General features: G+C 34.4%; 1 protein-coding gene across 3 annotated transcripts in view; it reads left to right on the top strand.

The window, feature by feature from the left end:
- The window catches only part of LOC105839536, a 206014-nt gene that overhangs the window by 95693 nt on the left and 88317 nt on the right, over positions 1 to 22004 (top strand). For 2 of the 3 annotated variants that reach the window (XM_036286416.1, XM_036286415.1), the window contains exons 2-3: positions 6527 to 6827; positions 20958 to 21002. In XM_036286416.1, coding sequence (XP_036142309.1) covers positions 6530 to 6827; positions 20958 to 21002 — 343 coding nt within the window. In that variant the 5' untranslated portion in view covers positions 6527 to 6529. The remainder of the gene's footprint in view (positions 1 to 6526; positions 6828 to 20957; positions 21003 to 22004) is intronic. The other variant, XM_036286417.1, reaches the window with a different exon arrangement.

Raw genomic sequence — 22004 nt, 5'->3', positions numbered from 1 at the left:
TTCTACTCCTCTTGAAAATTTCCTCCTCCTCTCCTATATTCCTCTTCTTTTCATTTTGAGTCCTTTCTTTTCGTGATCCTCTCCCGAGCATCTATTCTATAGCGTTCATGCCTTTTGTTCTATCCCTAGCTTTTCCAGATTTGACGATCTTCCTCTCTTTCTAACTTCTCCTTTTTCCCATCCCCTCTCTCCTTCTCCCTTTCTCCAATTTGTTCCCCCATTCCTATCCCTTTCTCGTTGCTATCCTTCATTTCCTCCATACTCCTTCTACACTGTCCTAAATTATTTACTTATACCTATTCCACTTTCTTATGAACACACTCGCCAATCCTTTTGTCTCCTCACTAGTCTGCTCCCGTCGCTCTCGTCGCCTTTTCTACCCATCTCTTCTACGCGCTCTTCTATCTAGATCTCTCATATTCCTTGCTTCTGTATACCTCCTTATTCTTCCAAAATTTGCTTGATTACTGCTAGTTACTGTGTTTCCTGACTTAACTCCTTCCTCCCTTCCTTTACGCTATGTACCTGCTCTCAACTCCCTTCCGGAATTAATCTTGACCTCCCACCCGGCTTTATCACTCAAATAATCGCTCATTACTCACACAATTGTTATACTCTAAGTTCTCGGAAGCGGAAGTTAAATAAACAATTATTTAATATCAAAATGTAAATAATTTAATTAAAAAAATAATTTTTTCTTTATATGTAAATAATTATTTTTTTAATTTAATAATATATTTTTGTAAATAAAATATATTTTTAATTAAATTTAAAAAATCAAATTTAGCAAAATATATTTATTAAATTAAAAAAATATTTTTTTAGTGTACAAATAATACAAGTGAAGAAAAACGCAAAAATAAAAAAAACGTTAAAAAATAAAAGTGCAATATTAAAAAATAGAAATATTGAAAAATAAAAATACAATAAAATTTATGAACACATGAAGAGAAGAAGAAAGAAAGAAAAACGGCGCAATAAATTATAGAAAAATGCGCAGTTGTTGATAAAATAATATTGTTTATAAGTTTTATTGTTCTCAATATCCAAACAATGTCCATTAATGTCTAGCAATCTCCATGAATTCCCAAGCAATGCCCACTAATGTCTCGCAATGCCCGAGTAATGTCTAACCCATTTTTCTGTTGAGATAATAAGATAGAATTATATTAATTATATTAAACGTAATATAAAAAATATTTATGCATTTTTAAAGTAAAAGATTTATTATTTATTTTAAATGTACAGCATATCATTTTAATATATATATTAAGTTTATCAGAACGCGTAACATATGCATTATAACTAAAAGCACGTATAACTAAAAAAATAACCTTTTCAATATAAATAAAATCAAATATGTTTAGAATTTGCACAACACGAATAAAGAGGAAAGACAAATACATTGAAAGAAACAAATAAAGAAATATATATTAAACTTATTTTAAAACTTCACCTTGTTTTGTTACCTTGTATTTTTTATGTATGGCCTCTAAATCAGAATTTTTTTAATGCAAAAGATCCAGTTCCAAGTAGTTCAATTGAAACGTAGAAAATATACTTTGTTTCTACAAAAACGTGACATCTTCAGCGCGTGGTCAAATAAAAGAGTTAAGTTTAAATTAAAAAAATTTTATTTTTACTTGGTTGTTAAACTGCTCAACAACACGACTCATATAGTAGGTGTCATCATAAAAAACAACATATTTTTTAAATAATATTTCAGGTATGGTCGTATTACAAGCATTATTATATACATATTTTATTTTTTATTTTCTTTAAAAGAACTAGAAATTTGAAGATATTTTGTTTCTTTTAGGTTGTTTTGTATGATTTTCGTTTTTTTATTAACTGTAATAAATTTTCGTAATCTATCTGGACTTACTTTATCTTTACACTCATCAAGAAACCAACAATAAGATTTTTTAATCATTACTTTGTCATTTATTTTAATTTCTATAAAGGGCGAGTTTTCTGCTTGGTTTTCCGTTATTGATTCCTGTGATACTTGTTTTAAAAAATGTTTTACTTCTGGTCTCAAATTGGAAATCACCAGAATTATTAAATAAAATTGAATTAGAAGGACAAATATCAATATAGTTGTCGACATTTATGTTCCTACCGTTTATGGTGTAATGATTCTGAATGTGATTAATTTTACATTTTACATCATCGAGTTTACTATTATTATTTAAAGTTTGCAAAGAAATATCAATAAATTTTCCATCACTTAAAACTTTTATACCTAATTTTTCAGTATTTTCAATAGCATTTTGTAGGGGTGGCACTCACTTAGACAGGGTTCAAATGAACACAGTGCTTTTGGACACAATATCTTGCGCACGGTTTAAATGGCCACGGTGCATTTGGACACGGTGCATTTGAACACAAAAGAAATTTTATTAAAAATGTACACCAGTTACATGCACACGTAAAATTTGGCCACCAGATATTTGCACACGAAAAAATGCCCACCATTTACTTGGACATGTAAAAGTTGCACACCATTCATTTGTACACCGCTCACTTGCGCACCATTCACTTGCACTTCGTTCACTTACTTACCACTCATTTGCACACCAAGAAATGCGCACCGATCATTTGCACATGGAAAAATGCACACCGATCATTTGCACACGGAAAGATGCGCACTGATCATTTGTACACGGAAAAATGCGCACTGATTATTTGTACACGGAAAGATGCACACCGATCATTTGCACACCATTTATTTGGACACGGTGCTTTTGGACACCGTTTATTTGCACACCGCTCAGTTGCACACCGTTCATTTAAGTCGCAAACCCATGTGGTGCAATAAATGCTTTATACACACACACACACACACACACACACACACACACACACACACACGCACACGCGCGCGCGCGCGCGCGCGCGCGCGCGCGCACGGGGAGGTGCAAGGGGGGCCTTTGTTCCTCCCTCCCGTACCCACCCCGTCCAAGTCGCTAACCCATGTACACATTGCAAACGCAGCCATAATATATGAATATTTAATATGCGTTTGATTGAATGGTGTGCAATTGAACGGTGTGCAAATAAACGGTGTGCAAATGATTGGTGCACATCTTTCAGTGTGGAAATGATTAGTGCGCATCTTTCCGTGTGCAAATGATCAGTGTGCATCTTTCCGTGTGCAAATGATCACTGCGCATCTTTTCGTGTGCAAATGATCAGTGCGAATTTCTTGGTGTGCAAATGAGTGGTGGGCAAGTGAACGATGTGCAAGTGAATACTGCGCAAGTGAGCGGTGTGCAAATAAATAGTGTGCAACTTTTACATGTCCAAGTGAACGGTGAACATTTTTTCATGTGCAAATATCTGGTGGCCAAATTTTACGTGTGCATGTAACTGGTGTAAATTTTTAATAAAATTTCTTTTGTGTTTAAATGCACAGTGTGCAAATGTACCGTGTCCATTTGAACCGTGTGCAAGTGCATCGCTTCCTTTTGTAGAGCCTTCTCGACAATTTTTGTAATATGTAAATTTTGTATATCTTTATATGTAAGAACATTTAGAATTTCTAACTTTTTAAAATCTTATAGAAAATTTAAATATTCCTGATAGTTCATTATAGAACATATTTGCCTAATCTTATCAATACGATAAATTAAATTGTCAATATTAAAATTAATAATAGTAGAATAAATGGAGTCATGGATTCGAAAAAGCTTTTCATACATTGGCTGATGTCGACACGCAAGATCTGTCAGCCAATTCCGACACCACTATTGTAATTACTTAAAAAAAGCCGCTCAGATGCTACAATTTAATTATCCAAATTTGGATGAAGAAGCATTTAATCGACCAAGTTTAGAAAACACGACAAAAAAGATTAAGAGAACAATAGCGGCGCTGAAGTAGCGCTTACCGACTGAAATGTCCCATTGGTAACATGAGAACGTTACTTGTATAATTTAGTTAACATTTACATTTTATTATGTGTTGTAAATATATAGTTTGATATAAAACAATTGTTATTTAAAAAAAAAGTGATTTAATAACATCATAATAATACTCAGTAACGTCCAAAAATATCCAAATAGTCCCCAAGCAATGCGCACTACTGCTCAAGCAATGCCCATTAATGTCCAGGCAATGCCCATTAATACTCATTGTCAGTAATGTCCCTCAGTGCCCAATCATTGCCCACTAATGCCTAGCAATGCCTCGAATTTGTACATCGCAATGCCCTCAGCGGTTTACTCCTTGTATATATATATATATATATTAGCGTGAAAGGGTTGGAGTGTACGTGTGGGAGAGTGATCAGACGAAATTACGAGATGGATAATTTACGAGTATAAGAAGTTTTATTCGAATTCGCTAGTACACCAGACGCGACGTGTAGGTCTTAATAGTTCAGTATCTCGTAGACGACTCCTCGTGACCCCCTGTTTTTCCGTTCTCTCCGCACTTATCCCTTCCTGGGATTCCGTCCTTGATCTGTTATTGTGGTTCGTTGCCCGATTTTAACTATCGTTGTTTTTCGTTTTTGCGGCTTTGTCAATTTTGCTCGTCGCTGTTCGCGCGCTTATTTTCGGGCAACGACCTGCCGGTTTGTGGGCATGTGGCAACGCGATCGCCACAATATATATATATATATATATATATATATATATATATTCCGTCATTCTCCGCGTGGTGCACATTGGGTCACTTTGATGACGGCGGTATGATTGAGTTAAACACGAATAAAATCAATGTGCAATATTATATACTCAAAATTCATGATATCCAAAAAATACTGTATTTATTCATTAAAATACCCTAAAATGCAGTACAAATTTTAAACTCGTGTGCAATCAACAAAAACCTTGTATCGACATTTTTTTTTTAATTGCTTAGAAAAGAATGAACTTTAAGAATCTGGATTAATATTAGCCAGATTTTTACGAAAAACTTTTGAAAAATAATAACAAACTTTTACTTTTTTTAATTAAAAAAAAACATGTTTGGTTTTTATGCGACACAAAAGGTTCGCACTCAACAAATCAAACTTTCGCCTAAGGATTCTCAAAGTAGAGTCTTTGCCCTTTAATTTAAAAAAAAGTACATGTAATTTGGATGATTTTTCGCAATGTTGCATCACTTTAAAGATTGCCTAAAAATTGATCAAAATTTTTGTCTGTTTTTTTGCGCCAGTGTACACACACACACACACACACACACACACACACACACACACACACACACACACACACACACACACACACACACACACACACACACACCATTCATATACGTATTTTTTTAGTTAAATTTGATGAAAAGCATTGTCTTGGAGTTATTTGATACATAAAGGATTGTGATTTTTTCAAACATAAAGGTATATATCATTTAGTTTGAATTTGATCAAAAGTACTATCTATGATTTTTTTCTTAAAGAAAAACCATACACTTGGCGCCTTTTTTACTGGTTTAAGAAAGTAATTTTGTTTGGATAATGTATATACAGGGTGATTGAGATAACATCTTAGCAATTTTTTTCAAAGTTTATGTAGTCGATTCAAATTGTTTCCCGTTCGCGTTACTTATCTCGATGCTTTTTTTATAAGGTTTGTACGTTTATAGCCAACCATCCGATATATATATTTAATAATATATACGTATACAATGTATACTATACATTATGTATATATGTATATAAATAATGAAATGTATGTATATATTTATTTAAGTTTATATGCATATATAGTACCCTTCCGATCGTTTTGAAATTTAAATATGTTATACTAGGGAAGTCATAGATTTTTTCTACAAAAAAATGATGATAGTATCCCATCTGCATTCCTTAGAAAAAAATTCAAAAAAATTTTGACTTTTTCGACTCGTATTTAAAAAAAATTTTGTAATATTTTTTATAATATTCTGGGGTTAAAACCCGTAAGGTTTTTTTTTATCAAAATCGATTTAGCTGTTTTCGAGAAAAAAATTTTTTTCGATTTTTCTTCTTTTCTCCATAACTCTTATAAAAATTATTTTTAAGATATAATACTTGAAAAAATTTAATCTCACATCAATGCCAACTTTTTGTAAAAATCTCAATCAAATCCGTGCGGGAGAGCACACACATGCTTATTCTGCTATGCCCTTTATATTTGTTTCTAAATTTTTATTTTTGTTTTTTGTTTAAGAAATATCCAAAAAATAAAATAATATGTCGGTATTGGAGATACTTTTTCTGCATTTTATTTACATAAAAAGATTATACACTTTTATTCTCCAGATCATTTTCTTTAAAGAGTGTACTTAAGTATTCACTCTCTTCTTTTATAATCTAGGGATAATAACTATCAATAAACTTTAAGTAATATAACATTAATGTCACATAATTTGGTCTTTAATAATAAAAATGTAATATAACATGTATTGTATGTAACAGTTACATTGTTGAATATGACATTATAATATTAATATTATATCTCTGTTAATTTGTGTTTACTATTTTTACTATCGATATCGCGACAATACTATTAATCAATTTTTATCTTTCTGATTTCAGAAAATGCGTTCCGCGATCGTGTGCATCGCTTTTGTCCTGATGTATACGAGCGGGTCGTTTGTCGCGGGTTTGCGATACATCGATCCACAGACGGGAAGTAACAGTGACATCGGCGATAAACGATTGGACTTAAGCGAGCCATCGTGCGACGAGCTGCGCGCTATGTGGAGGTACACGAAGAGGCAGAGCAGAGCCGCTAAAACCACCAACAGATATTCGATGTACTCATTCAATCCTAAAATATGGCCGCCTACTGCAATGTTTCCTGATCGCATTAAATTATCCAGAGGATACACGCGAGGTAAGATTTAAACTTTCCAAAACGTGAAGTTGCGACTGAACTTGACAAAATGTTTCTGAAAATTCAGAGTTTTGCCTTTACCTATACTCGAATAGAATATACACAGAAATATACATACTGTAAATTATTTAAATTAAGTAAAAATTACATATTTCAATGAATTTAATATACCTGCAAATCTCTATAACAAGTTTATCGTAAACATGAAACTTATTTAAAATACATTCTAGTCTCTCTAAATCAGAATCAGTGAAATCGTATTGACTTCAGCGCTATATTATCATCATATTAATCATCACCGTTAAAACAGTTACATTTTCAAAATACTGAAATTTGTTACTGTTATTCAAAATGAATCGAAATAGTACATTGTGCAACAACTATGGAAGATGCTTTTTCACCACAAGAACGTTCATCCGCACGAGTGGAAAAAACTGATCCGTATGTGTTGCACACCGTATTTTTTGTTACCTGTGTGTCGAAGTATGGTCCTTTGAGTGTCTTGGTTTCTCACGAATTGACAAGTTAGGCAAAGCTACAGGTTCCCGAAAGCGACGAAGCATCGGTAATTCTGCGAGAGTTACGCTAACTATTAAAGAATAAAAATTGTATAATAATGTTAAAGTATTGAAATCGGCGACTTTGCGCACAAAAAAGTGACACAAAAGGGATTATTTTTAATACCGATAACAAAAAAATAATTAATTACCATTACTATTTAATAATTTTTAAAAGTAACATACACTACCATTATCGTTACTTAAGGATGTATCGGACTGAAGTTCAAAATGGTACAAAGTTGCTAAAAATTTGTGAAATTGTTTTTTTAGTTTCCCTAATGTACTGCAAAAAATTGAAAACGCATCCACTAAACGGTTGCTGAGTTATAATTATTTTATTTTTCATTGATTTTACATGGTATCCTTTTCTATCTCATGGAAAAAGACGATCTTGACGGATAAAACAGCTAAAAAAATATAGAAGAAATAGTACAGTGTTTTAAATTTTTTTGTACATTTAGTATATAAATAGAAGAAAATATCTGCCAAGTTTCAATTGTCTTCACCACACCGTTTTAAAGAAATAAAATATAACTTGTGCGAGAATGTGAATGAGATAATTGTGCATTTTTACTGTCAAAAATTTAAACTCATAAGTGAAAAAAATCGCAAATACGTAAAAAATACCTTTGTAAAAGTAAAAATAAGACTCCAACTATCGTTCAAGTTTCTTACATCTAGATTTACTATGCGTTAGGCGTAGGTATTTAAGTATTTCAAATTTGATGCACTTTTGTCTAAGATATGTCCGATACATCTTTAATACCTGAGTCTTAAATTATGATTTGTTATTTTTTTGGCTATCTTTAGTGTACAGTAACTAGTAAGTTTGCAGTTAACGCATTAATCGTCAATCTGAATTTTTATAATCGAAAATTGACCATCTTTCTTGAGACTCTTAAAGAACGCCAAGATACTTTTGGAAAGATTACAATGTGTTAATAAATTAAAATCAACATTTGTGAAAAAATTGCAAATTGATAAAAGCTTACTTGAGATGTAAAGAGTGACCGCAAAAATCGCCTGTTTCGTGGACATCGAGTTTTGATATGATTTTGATGGTAAATGATTGGGAGCGTCCCAGATGCGCACAGTAATAAACAGACACAGCAGGCTGAGTGAAACGGACACAGAGCAAATGCGCACAGACTAAATGCGCACGGACCAAATGCACACAGACCAAATGCGCACGGACCAAACGGACACAGTAACCAACAGACTTACCACATGGGTCGCGATTTTTCGGGCACCTCTACCGACGGGGTGAGTGCGGGAGGGGGAGCGAAGCCCCCTCTTGCACCCCCCCCGTGTGTGTGTGTGTGTGTGTGTGTGTGTGTGTGTGTGTGTGTGTGTGTGTGTGTGTGTGTGTGTGTGTGTGTGTGTGTGTGTGTGTGTGTGTGTGCAAAGCATTCTCTGCACCACATGGGTTTGTGACTGTGCGCATTTGGTCCGTGCGCATTTGATCTGTGTGCGTTTGGTCCGTGCGCATTTGGTCTGTATCCGTTTCACTCAGCCTGCTGTGTCCGTTTATTCCTGCGCATCTGAGACTCACTCAAATGATTGTATATCATCAAACATTTATCCTCTAAAAATTTCGAATTGAGCATACCTCTTATTAGCTGATGATGAGCATATTTTTTAGTTGAGATACGAAGGATTAAAGTTGATATTATTCACGAACTTAAAAAAGATATGTTTAATCAAAAAAATTCCATAATACTACTTTTGTTAACAATTTTTTGTAGCTCAATAACAATTATGTAATTTGTAAAATATCTCGGTGAAAAAGCAATCACTATTAAAACTATTTAAAAAATCATAATAAATATCGTAGTATTTCAGAAATCGGTGGTACCAATATTTGAAATATTGTTATAAAGTTATCGGATTTATAAAATATAAGGCAAGATAAAACCGTGTTGATATAAAATAAAAGAATAGTTAATAGAATACTCCCGTATATACATGTACTTGTTCAGAGACTGCAAAGATAAATATCCGACATCAATTAAAAAACATTTTCCTGAAAATCGTAAGTTGACTTCTAAATGAGAACTTTCTACATAATTCACAATTCTGACTTAAACGTCGATTTGAGGTCATGATAAATTAGTCTTCTAATAGATAAACAAATTTTATCTAAAACATTTTTTTATATGAGAAATAACCTCAACGTTTTTTGTGTTGAACGGATAAAATGGCATACCCTTTATTGGTGTATACCACCCACATAGAAATTGACATCTAGTGGATGTCCAGTGGACGTCTACTAAACCTCCATGTCCATGGTAGAAATTAGATGGACGTCCATTAGGGATCCAGTAAACTTCCATGATTCACTTAGATGTTTACTTCCATGGTAAAAGTCAAACGGACGTCCATTAAAGATCCAGTAAATTTCCATTGCTCCATTGGATGTTTACTTCCATGTTGGAAGTTAGATAGACATCCATTAGATCCACTAAATTTCAATAGCTCTTTAAGATATTTATTTTCATGGTGGCAGTCAGATAGATGATCCATCTTACCTCTATAACAGATCACTGTCAAACATCTTAAAAGATATCCATTATACATTACGCGGATAATTAACAGAGACTTCACGGAGCCTCGATGGATGACTATCTAACTTCCTATTAACCTCGATGGATTGCACGTTTCGTGGAATCGAGGCTCCTCTACTAATGATCCACAAACGTTATCTGTTAATCATCCACTGAGGCTCCATGAAACCTTCACTACTCACCGCTATGTGGCGTATGTTTTTTGTGAATAAAATGCACTTTCTAGGTGAATAAAAGGAGTTCATCAAGAGCACAGAAAGAAGTAAGATTTTGCCATCAACATATAGTACAAGACTGATGAATTACATCAGTCTGTAAAAAAATTGATAAAAATGAGGACAAAATAAATACTTTTATTAAAAAAAATAAATATGTTTAAAGAAATATTTATAAGAAATATAATAATACATTATAAAAAAATATTTATACTTAATGCTATTTTAAGTATAAAATATTCTTGAATAAAGGCACTTTTGCGTTTTGTTAAGATACATTTTTTTTATATATAATGATCCACCAAACATCCGTCAGACGTCCAACGATGCTCTATAAAACTTCCACCAACGATCTATATAACGTCCAATAGGCATCCGTGACGACGTCCAATGGAGGTCCAATGGACGCGCGCAATGCGGAACTGGATTTTCTCTATATTGGATGTCCACATAGACTTACTATTGATAGACTGCTTATGAAGGTAGTGAAGGTATCCGTCACTGAGAAAAGGATAACTGTCGTTAAAATGAAGTTCTATCTCTTTTCAATGCAGAATAGTGGGAAAGCATAGCGACCAATAACGGTGTCAGAGCGTGAGCGTGTTGTCATAGTATGCGTGTTGTCGATGAGCTTCATGTGAGATTGGATAATCAAAACGGATATTTTGGGGTTAGTGAGTGTTACGTTCAGCCTTATAGGATTTAACTGTATTTATTTGGTAGGAAGGATATTTCAGGGGGAACAGGTAAGACAGGGAAGGACGTAACAAACATGTAGAAATTCTCGTAGGCACACAAATCAAGAGAGGGTAGGTGCTTCGGGTCGGACGCACTTTTTATGACTCAAAAATATAGGTTAACGTGCCGATAGGCCCGTTATAACTTGTTGCAAGTCGTACGTCCGTCGGTCCAAGTTTCGAGTCAACAAATTGAATCGTTTTAACTCGGGATCGGTGCAGGCTTTGTTTGGGATGAGGGGAAGTCGTTATTAAGTAAAATAAATTATGAAGTTTTACATAAAATTAACAAAATTATTTATTCTAATAACAAATAATAATGGCAATAAAAAAAATACAAGTAAACCTTGAAATCGTGAATTGACAATTTTGTAATAACAGTATAATTGAATTTAAAACGCATAGTGAGTATGAATAGTTGTAGAAATATTATATAAGTATGTGGTGGGCGGAGAAAGGAAAACAAAGATTTTTATTTTTTAATTCTATAGTTATAACGGTAAACGCGGAGCAAAGAAATAGTCGAAGGGTTTACTAAATGGTTACATGAGGAAAACAGAGGTGCTTGAAGTCGTAAGAAGATAAAGAATAGCGCGGGAGAGAATGGAGGTGGAACATCTTCGGGTTTTGGGGAACTGATCGAGGAATAAATTGGAGAGGCAGAAAGAACGAGGACGTCTCGAGGATCACACGGGGGTTCCTCGAAATTGTGGTATAGCGTACGGATAACTTTTGGATCGCACGAGGGTTTTTCAAGATTGTGAGATGGTGTCGGGATATCTAGAGGATCTCGCACAGGGGTTCCTCAAGATTGTGAGATGTTGGTAGAGGTATTCTTAGAGAATCCAAGTACTCGGAGTAGACCGCGTCGAGTAGTGCGCAAGTTCGCCGATTAAACTCTAGGGAATTATTTATAAATAATAGGAGCGTGTCTTAAAGAATTAAAACAGAAGGGAGTAGATGAGTAACATAAAAACAAAGAAAGAAATTGTGAATTTGGGACTTACTCATTACTGGTTCTCGAACAAATCTGTCGAAATCGAAGGAATTTCTTGACCGGATGGAACGGCACTAAAGTTTATTAGCGTCCCGATTCTACATGATTATTTCTTTTACTAACTAACTAACTAACTAAACTAACTACTACCTTTTCTCATTACGGATTACTAACTGGGGTAAAAAACTACTGAACTCATTACTGATTACTCACTCACTCGTTTACTGAATACTGACTATTAACTAACTCGCTACTAACTCGTTCTCTTCAAAATTTGGTATTATATATACAGAGTCTTATAGAGATAGAAGGAGGATCCAGATGTAGGCGATTCAAATATTCTAATTGGTAGGACTTTTTTTCAGGATTGTGTGGTGGATGAATTCTACGTTTTCTTATTGGAGAAATAGTTTTTTTGACCAATCATACGTTGAGTAATTTGTCGAAAGTTTCTCTGTTTCCTCCCACATTCCTTTAATTTTATTGAAGGGATCCGACCTATGGCGTAAGTTATCTTCCTTTTGGGTTGAAAAGATAAATAATTCTTTATCGTGCTAGACGTGTGACGGTATTGTTTGCAGATGGAGGAAACGGTTATTTATTTTTTGCTAATGTTTGGATTTTTTATTACTCATTTTTTGTGAAGAAACGTGAAACTTTGCTTCAAACCCGAGTTTGTTTTTTGTATTTCTACCTTCAAAATTTATTGTTTGTTGACTCGATATTCAAAAGCAGTTGAAATTATCAACTTGGTCATTTCGTCCATCCATGTTTGTCGTCACGTTTCTAACGGATTAATCCTAGATGCATAAAAAATTATCGGAGACCGTTAAAACGGAATTTTTTTTGTAAATTATTTGTTTCTCTGACGAAGGGAAATCGTGGAGTCTGCCGGACGTAACAGAACGTGTAAATAATTTTATTTAAACAATTGAAATAATGGTGTTGAGTTGCTGCGTATGCGAAGTAGAATATGAAAGAGAAATATCTCTCCTCGCTGCTACGAAGTTACGCCCACTAGAGAAAGATAGCAACCCATATTAACGACAGTTATCCTTTTCTCTGTGACGGATACCCCCCAGCACCGTTTTTCCATCTCATACGCAGTCTATTCTAGTAAGTCTGTAGATGTCCAATGGACGTCCAGTGCAGGTTTCGTTTCTATGTGAGCAATTTAAACCCTCATATCTCAGTAATAAAAGGTATGCTCAATCTGAAATTTTCAGATTGATGTTTCATGATGTACAATTATTTACCGCCAAAATCGGTTCAAACTTTGATGTTCACGAAATGGGCGATTTTAGGCCTGCTTTTGCGGTAACTCTTTCAATTTATGTCATGTTTGTTAAAAATTGTTGATGTTTATGTAAAAGTTAGAAGGAACAAAAATAGTCATCAAAGATTATGTCAATTTTCGCCCGAAAATTAAAACAAGCCATACGGATAAAATAGAGATCTAGAAAAATTCGAACATAATTAAGTCAGAATTGTAAAAAAGGGAATAGAGACCCTGTTGTACTAATTATAAATATTAACAAAAATATATAATAATTTAAATAAAAATATATAAAAAACCAAGACGTTAAATAAAAAAGATATAATAATTTAAATTAAAAAAAAACTAAAACATTAAATGAACAAAATAAATAAATACTTGACATTACTAATATAATAATTAAAAATATATATATACATGAAATTTACGTAAAATTAAAAAATCTTAACTTACACGATATAGTTAGTCGTAAAATAAATTCTCTCAGTACTTGTGTATGGATTGTACTAAAGTCGGACTTTAGTACAATCATGGCTCATATCATTATAATTTCTATTTGGAAATATTTGTGTTTTTAAAATCAGAGAAGAAATTTATGCATGTATACATATAAGGTAAACGTCCCAGTGGCCGGACACGTTCCAGTATCTGACCGCATTGAAAAAAAATAATTACTATTTATTTGAATAATTATAAATAAAAATATTAATTATTGTAAAAGAAACTTCAATATTTAATAATTAATCTAAAAAAAAGTAAACATAATTAAACATTTTTGTATTAAAAAAAAATTACTTAAATAAGCATGCGTCTATAATTTTGCAAAATGATGGTCAATCGTTAAGAAATTCGTTAAGCGTAAGCATCTAGTTAATAATATAAAAATTGGATATTTAATTATGTTTGCAAATAAATAATTGACTATTTAAAGATTAGTAAGAAACTTATTTTAATGACATTTATCACAATAATCACAATTAAAATGATATTTTTAAGTGTCCGGAGATTGGTACATTAAAAGTACTAGAGGTCCTAATAATCGAATGCATATGTAAATTTAGCTTATAAAAGAAAGTGAGATTGGTAAATATACCGATTAGGGGAGCCCGCCCCGATAACCTTGGCCTTGACATATGTTGTCAAGGTCACCCTCCTGAGTGACGTTGAAAAGATTTTAGCCGTCGCTCGTGATTCGTTAAAAAGTTATTAACAAAAAAAGTTTTATAATTTCGACATATAATTATTCAGTATAGGAGTATATCAGATGAGTTTGCAACTTTCCACGTGTAGCGAGGTTCACCTCGCACCTCAGGGGGGTACTTACAGAGCGACGTTCACGCTTGTACTTTACCACAAGGGTTTGTGACATTAAATTTGAAATTATGGCCAAATAGCGAATTTAAAATGTTTGGGTTAGGTTAGGAAAAAATCCGGGAAGGGGGTGCAGGGGGAGGGGCGGAGATCCTTCCTCGCCCACGCGTTTTCTAGGACTTATTCTTTCAAAAAAAGAATTGACGAATTTTTTGAAATAATGAGCAAAATTTATCCTATTAATAATAATGTTATTGAATAAAGTATTTATATACTGTACCATATAGTGAATAATTATACTGAATCCTATATGTCGTAATTATGAAACTTTTTTTGTTAATAACTTTTTAACGAATCACGAGCGACGGCTAAAATCTTTTCAAGGTCACTCAGGAGGGTGACCTTGACAACATATGTCAAGGCCAAGGTTATCGGGGCGGACTCCCCTAATCGGTATATTTACCAAAAGTTAAAATATGCATGAATATAATAAATATTACGCATACATAACTTTTAAATTTTTAAATTTATCTCTAAATTTTTATTTTTAAAGTAATAAAATGAAAACGAAAAGGTAGGACAACTATTCTCCATTATCATTAAATGATGCACTGTGTGCCATTCAGTGAGGGATTCCTCTTAGACAAGCTAGTAAAGAGTATGGAAATCCATAAACTATACTGTACGATAAATTAAAAAATAAATCACAAATTTTATGTATTGACTAATTTGTCTTTAGAAGAAAAAAGTCAATTAGTTAATTGGATCTTGTATGTCAGCGAAAAAGGTTTTCCGGTGACCAACTGTTAGATAATGTAAAATTATTAATAAATCAGCTAAAGAGAAAATATTTTCATTAATAACAGACCCTCACTGGTATGAGGCATTTATTCGTCGACATCCTGAACTATCACATGATATGGCGGAAAACTTAACAACTATCACAGCATCAGTTACTGAAGATTGTATAAGAAAGTGGTTTAATCGCTTTAGCGGCAGACGAAATTTTACTGCTTGTGCCCCTTTAAGCAAGAAAAAAAAAGTAATCGCAATTCAAAAATACTTTGTATCTAAAGGCTCTCGGGGTCGCTGATTACGAATTAGATATCAGAATTTTAAAATTCCAAATAACGGATCTAATATGGCAGACCAAAAATAATTTAGTTTATTTGACTAAAATTCATAATGCAGGGGTTTTTGAATTGCTAAATTTGAGGAAAAAATTTTATTATTGAAAATAACGGATAAGTATTTGTTGAGAGATATATATATATATATATATATATATATCTCTTAAAAGTTCGTATTTCCCCCACTTTCCTCTCTCTCTCGCTCTCGCTCTCGCTCTCGCTCTCGCTCTCGCTCTCGCTCTCGCTCTCGCTCTCGCTCTCGCTCTCGCTCTCGCTCTCGCTCTCGCTCTCGCTCTCGCTCTCGCTCTCGCTCTCGCTCTCGCTCATCGCTCTCGCTCTCGCTCTCGCTCTCGCTCTCGCTCTCGCTCTCGCTCTCGCTCTCGCTCTCGCTCTCGCTCTCCGCTCTCGCTCTCGCTCTCGCTCTCGCTCTCGCTCTCGCTCTCGCTCTCGCTCTCGCTCTCGCTCTCGCTCTCGCTCTCGCTCTCGCTCTCGCTCTCGCTCTCGCTCTCGCTCTCGCTCTCGCTCTCGCTCTCGCTCTCGCTCTCGCTCTCGCTCTCGCTCTCGCTCTCGCTCTCGCTCTCGCTCTCGCTCTCGCTCTCGCTCTCGCTCTCGCTCTCGCTCTCGCTCTCGCTCTCGCTCTCGCTCTCGCTCGCTCTCGCTCTCGCTCTCGCTCTCGCTCTCGCTCTCGCTCTCGCTCTCGCTCTCGCTCTCTCGCTCTCGCTCTCGCTCTCGCTCTCGCTCTCGCTCTCGCTCTCGCTCTCGCTCTCGCTCTCGCTCTCTCGCTCTCGCTCTCGCTCTCGCTCTCGCTCTCGCTCTCGCTCTCGCTCTCGCTCTCGCTCTCGCTCTCGCTCTCGCTCTCGCTCTCGCTCTCGCTCTCGCTCTCGCTCTCGCTCTCGCTCTCGCTCTCGCTCTCGCTCTCGCTCTCGCTCTCGCTCTCGCTCTCGCTCTCGCTCTCGCTCTCGCTCTCGCTCTCGCTCTCGCTCGCTCGCTCTCGCTCTCGCTCTCGCTCTCGCTCTCGCTCTCGCTCTCGCTCTCGCTCTCTCGCTCTCGCTCTCGCTCTCGCTCTCGCTCTCGCTCTCGCTCTCTCTCTCTCTCTCGCTCTCTCTCCTCTCTCTCTCTCTCTCTCTCTCTCTCTCTCTCTCTCTCTCTCTCTCTCTCTCTCTCTGCGGTGAGTATAGCGTGTGGACGCACTTTTCTTCGCTCTGTAATTTTGCGCTTTTACTGCTGATTCTTGCCCTTCGGGGCTTTCTTTTTGCAGTTACACGGTCAAGGGCACACTTTCTTGACACTTTCCTCTTAAGGTGAGTGTCCACTCATCTTTATTACACACGCTACATTAAAATTTCCGATTCGAACGCACCGTTATACTTTGGAGAACTTCTTCTGTTCTGTCATCTTCATTGGCTATCTCTCTTTTGCGCACGCGCCACCTCCGCCTGCTGCCTCTCTCTGTGCCTCATCGTGCTGCCGGGTCTCTGCCTTGCCTCTGCGGCGTGTGCTCTGCGTGATCTATGTGTCTACTGGGTGTTCAGTTTGAACGCTCTCTCTTTCTCTCTCTCTCTCTCTCTCTCTCTCACGCATAGACTCACGCTTACACACCCTCGCACTCACACACACGCACACACACGCGCGCACACACCCAAGGAAGGTTTGGAGTCACAAAATACCGTGGAACTGACAAGCTACGGAGTCCTTATTCTTGAGGTAAACACCTCCCCCCCACACACGCACACACACACAAAACGGCACTCTTCAGAGCCCAGAGCCCCATGATGTGCAAATTCCGATCGCGCAACCTCCCCATGGTGCACATTGGGTAACGCTAATGCCGACGGTAAAACCTTTTAATAAGAAATAGTCAGATGAAAGTCGTCTATTTTTATTAGATATCGCAATTCCTGAAACTGATACAGCCTAATGACTTTTTCTACGTGGTAAAATCAAATATCAAAATTCCCTAATGGGGAAGCTTCGTTCGCATAACTACTCAGATTTGCTTGTGTTAATGTGAGTCTGGAGTAGTAAAATTTCGTGGGAAGTCAGCTATGCAACACACATGCACATGTACGTCGAACGCTCACAATCCGAGGACGGTTTCGAGTTTTAAAATAAAGACTAACCATAGTTGTTAGCGAAACCCGGAATTTTTATTCTTGCAATAGTTAAAATTGGGCATTATTAAAAATTCAAAATTGAATATCTTAGCACCTAATACAGCTAGCAGTTTTCCAAGAAGCATTTTCAAGATTCGGATTGCCACTTAAAAAAATTTTATATCACAGTTATGTGTGATACGTTTTTTCAAAATAGCGTATGACAAAGCAAAAACACTCAAAATTGAAAAATATTGGTCCAATTTTGCGACGATCCATGGCATGAGGCAAGTATCGCAACTTAATGGGATAAAAAGCATGCGATAGTACAGAGTGTTCCCTTCAAAATGCTTTTTTACTCGTCTCGATACGATGATTTTTTGCTGAGATATGCGCATTTGAATAAAAAGGCAATTTTTTACTTTAAATGCGCATATCTCAGCAAAAAATCATCGAGACGAGTAAAAAAGCATTTTGAAGGGAAAACTCTGTACTATCACATGCTTTTTATCCCATTGAGTTGCGATACTTACCTCACGCCATGGATCGTCGCAATCTCGGACCAATATTTTTCAATTTCGCATGCTCTCGCTTTATCATACGCCATTTTGAAAAAAAGTATAATGCAAAATTTTATTAAATCAATTCTTAAAGTAGACATTTGAAGCTTTAATTTCTTTTTTTAAAAACCTTTTTATCTTTATTACTCGCATAGTTATCGTCATTGGAAGTTTAGTGATTTTTTGACAAATTTTAGGTGTACCGCTTTTTTTCAACTGAGTGTGTGTGTGTGTGTATATATATATATATATATATATATAGAGAGAGAGAGAGAGAGAGAGAGATGCAATTTTGACCAGTCAAAATCTGTGCGGATCATATTAGGAAAAATTGCAACAATAATTTGAGCTAATGATTTCGGTATCTTAAAACGTAAATCGTATCTTTATTTTGTAATATTGATTGCGAAGAATGAAGATCTTAAATCAAATTTTGTCTTTACTTTCCTAGCCTTTAAATTGATACATTTTGAAAATAATGAATTTTTAATTCCTAAAATAATGCAAATTATTAATGTAAGAGAACAATAAATCTGGCTGTTAAAGTTATGAAAAAACCAAACGAATCGCAATGCCTCTTAAGCCTTGATGAATCGACCTTGTTACAAATTCAAAATTGAACATCTCGGCACCTAATTGCCTAGTACAAAATTTCAAAAACGGTTTGAAAGCTTTGAAACCATACTTTTCGAAATTTGTATCAAAATTGTAGAAAAAAATGTTTTAAATTGGTGGGGATGACAAAGAAAGAGCATGTAAAATTGATAAATAAGTATTCAAACTTGCGACAACGCGTGGCGTAAAGTAGATGTCACAGCCCAATGGGACGAAAAACATTTAAAAGTATAGAGTATTGTCTTTAAAATGCTCTTTTATGGAGCTTGATACGATAATTGTTCGCTGAGTTATGCAAATTTAAAGAGAAAAGTTGTTTTTTAATTCAAATTTTAATTACTCAGCGAAAAATGATCGCATCGAATTCTGTAAAAGTATTTTAAAGCTAATGCTCTATATTTTCATTTGTATTTCGTTCCATTGGGCTGTGACACCTGATTCACGCCATGCACCGCCGCAAACTCAGATCTTTATTTATCAATTTTGCATCCTCTAACTTTGTCATCTGCCTTTTTGAAAAAAAAGCCACGCATAATTGCTATTAAAATATTCTTAAAGTGGACACTTCAAGCTTTGTTTTCCTTTTCGAGAAAAATTTTTATCTTTATTATTTACCAAGTTAAGATCATTTAAAATTTCGTAAAATTTTCCGAAATTTTAAGTGTACCGCTTTTTTTGTTACTGAGTGTATATGTATTATATTTGCCACTTTTTTGTAATATTAAGAAACAATCAAATATGAAAGCAAACTTTTTTTATGTTTCTAAAGGATTTCAGAAATATTGCATTTGCAATTTTATAAAAACGTGAAGCAAATACATTTCTGAAATATTTAGGATGAAAAGTTATAATTAAAATGTTAATGAAATATTTCCGGTTATTTGGACAAAAGTAGCATCCCATACGGCATGTAACATTGGTGAGGTATTGTAACAATCGGAAATAGTATATTATTTACTATTGTATAATTGGATATACTATTGTATAATAGTATATCCAAATATACTATTTCCGATTGTTACAATACCTCACCAATGTTACATGCCGTATGGGATGCTACTTTTGTTATATATATGCATTTATGCTTTATACCGTGTAATACGTTGAGTATTATGTAATTAAGATTAATCTGTTTTTGTGTTCTAATATAAAAATATACGCAAGAGAAGCAGTTATTGAATGTGACGCGACTAAAAAAATAACGCAACTTTTAGCGCGGCGCCTATAGCACGAGATTATCATCTCGTTTTGCCAATAATTGAGAATAATGGAACCCATTATTATATTTGGATGGATTTGGCTTTTAATGCTCTTTAATTTTTGTCCTTACAAAATTTTCAAAATTTTGAAAAAAAACGGTTGAGGGTGGGGTAAATTAAAGTTTGAATTTTTTGGAAAATCTAAATATACTATTGTAAAAGGTATAAAATACCATAAAACTTTTGTAGAAATCATTTTTTCATAAACCTTATATTTTCAAAGATATTCGCCAAAAACGAAAAAACGCGTTATTTTCGAGGGGTGGTTTCAACCCCAAACGTCGAGATACGCTGCTAAAAAAAAATACGGGTCTAATATTTTTTCATGTTCTACAAGAAAGCTCATTAAAATCGGTGAAGGACAGTTCTGTCCGTTCCCTTGTAAGTACAGTACTGTAAATCAGTACTGTAAACAATACTGATTCCGATTTAGAGAGCAGTAATTTAATATTTCAATATTAAGTTTAAAAATATTAAATTAAAACAAAAATTTGCTTATTATTCTAATTTTCCTTCGATAACATTTTATAATTGAAAAAATATAAATTCTTGTTTTGAGTACATGTTAATAAGTTTTCCTGAGATTTGTGATAAATATGTATTTCAAAATTATTATCACAGAATATTCTTTATTAAACTTCTTTCTTAAACTGTTATTAAAAAATAACAATAAATTAATTGTTTTTCTTAACAATAGAATTTACATTTTTATATGTATATAAAAGAGTAAAAATGATTTCTTTATACATGAAATACAAAAAGTTAAAAATACAATTTTAAAAATATAAAAAAACTATTTGGCTTTTTGCACAGATATTGTTGCACCCACACGATTGAAATTACGAGAAGAATTGGAAGGTAAGCAAACTTTTTGCATAATTTTTCAATTTTGTATATTATTTAATGAGTGTAAAATTATATAATATATGAACAATTTTGAAATTAAATGTTACTCTTTATCAAATCGCTTTGTAAAACTGTGTAGCAGACAATTGTTGAGAGATTCAATAAAAATACAAATTTGTTTCGCCATATCGTCGATAGTAATAATACAAAACGTGAATCTCGCACGAATTGATGTATTATCTTCTTCAATATATTGTAAATAAAACGCCGTGTCATAGGAATGAAACACGTAAGAGAAGGAAAACATGTATGTTTTATCGATTTGATGCATCGAGTGATGTGTTCACGATTTTGCAATGCAAACCTGCCCAGGCAAGCTGCAATACTATCTTGTAAATACATAACGCACATGTAGGTCAAGCGCGCCACTTTACTATGTACGTACCGGGGCACTTATGCTAACGAGTATACACGATTCAGATTAATTATCGGGGGAATGTTGGTTACCTACCGCTTTGAAATGCGATAGCATCGCAGGCTAGATTCGGGCACTTCAACCGCATTCAAATTCAATTGTCTATGCAAAGCGAATGCACAATTAACATTACACTCCACTTATTTAATTTTTTTCTATGCGACACTTAATTAAACAAAAATTAGATTCAGGGTAAATTTTTTTCTTTTTCTTTCTTTTTTCTTTCATCAATCTCTTTAATTATTGTCTATATTTAAAGAAAAGTCGCTTATATACAAACATATTAGATATTACAGATGCGCGTGCAAAGCGCGACTATTTAGTTCTTTATCTTTTACTTTTTACTTTTTAAAAATAAATTTCAATAATAATCATCTATACAAATTATCATTTGCTAACTATGAGGACAGTAATTCAGCAAATTTGCGCAACAAGAGAACCAATCAGTGTCACAAAAAAGCGGTGATAATATTTTGATAGATTCAATTATCGATGTCATCCTTTTTTTAGAAATAAACTAGAATATTACAGACGCGCGC

The sequence above is a fragment of the Monomorium pharaonis genome, chromosome 4 (genome assembly GCF_013373865.1).
Source record: "Monomorium pharaonis isolate MP-MQ-018 chromosome 4, ASM1337386v2, whole genome shotgun sequence".
Taxonomy (NCBI): Eukaryota; Metazoa; Arthropoda; class Insecta; order Hymenoptera; family Formicidae; genus Monomorium; species Monomorium pharaonis.
This window is presented reverse-complemented; position numbering and strand designations above follow the sequence as displayed.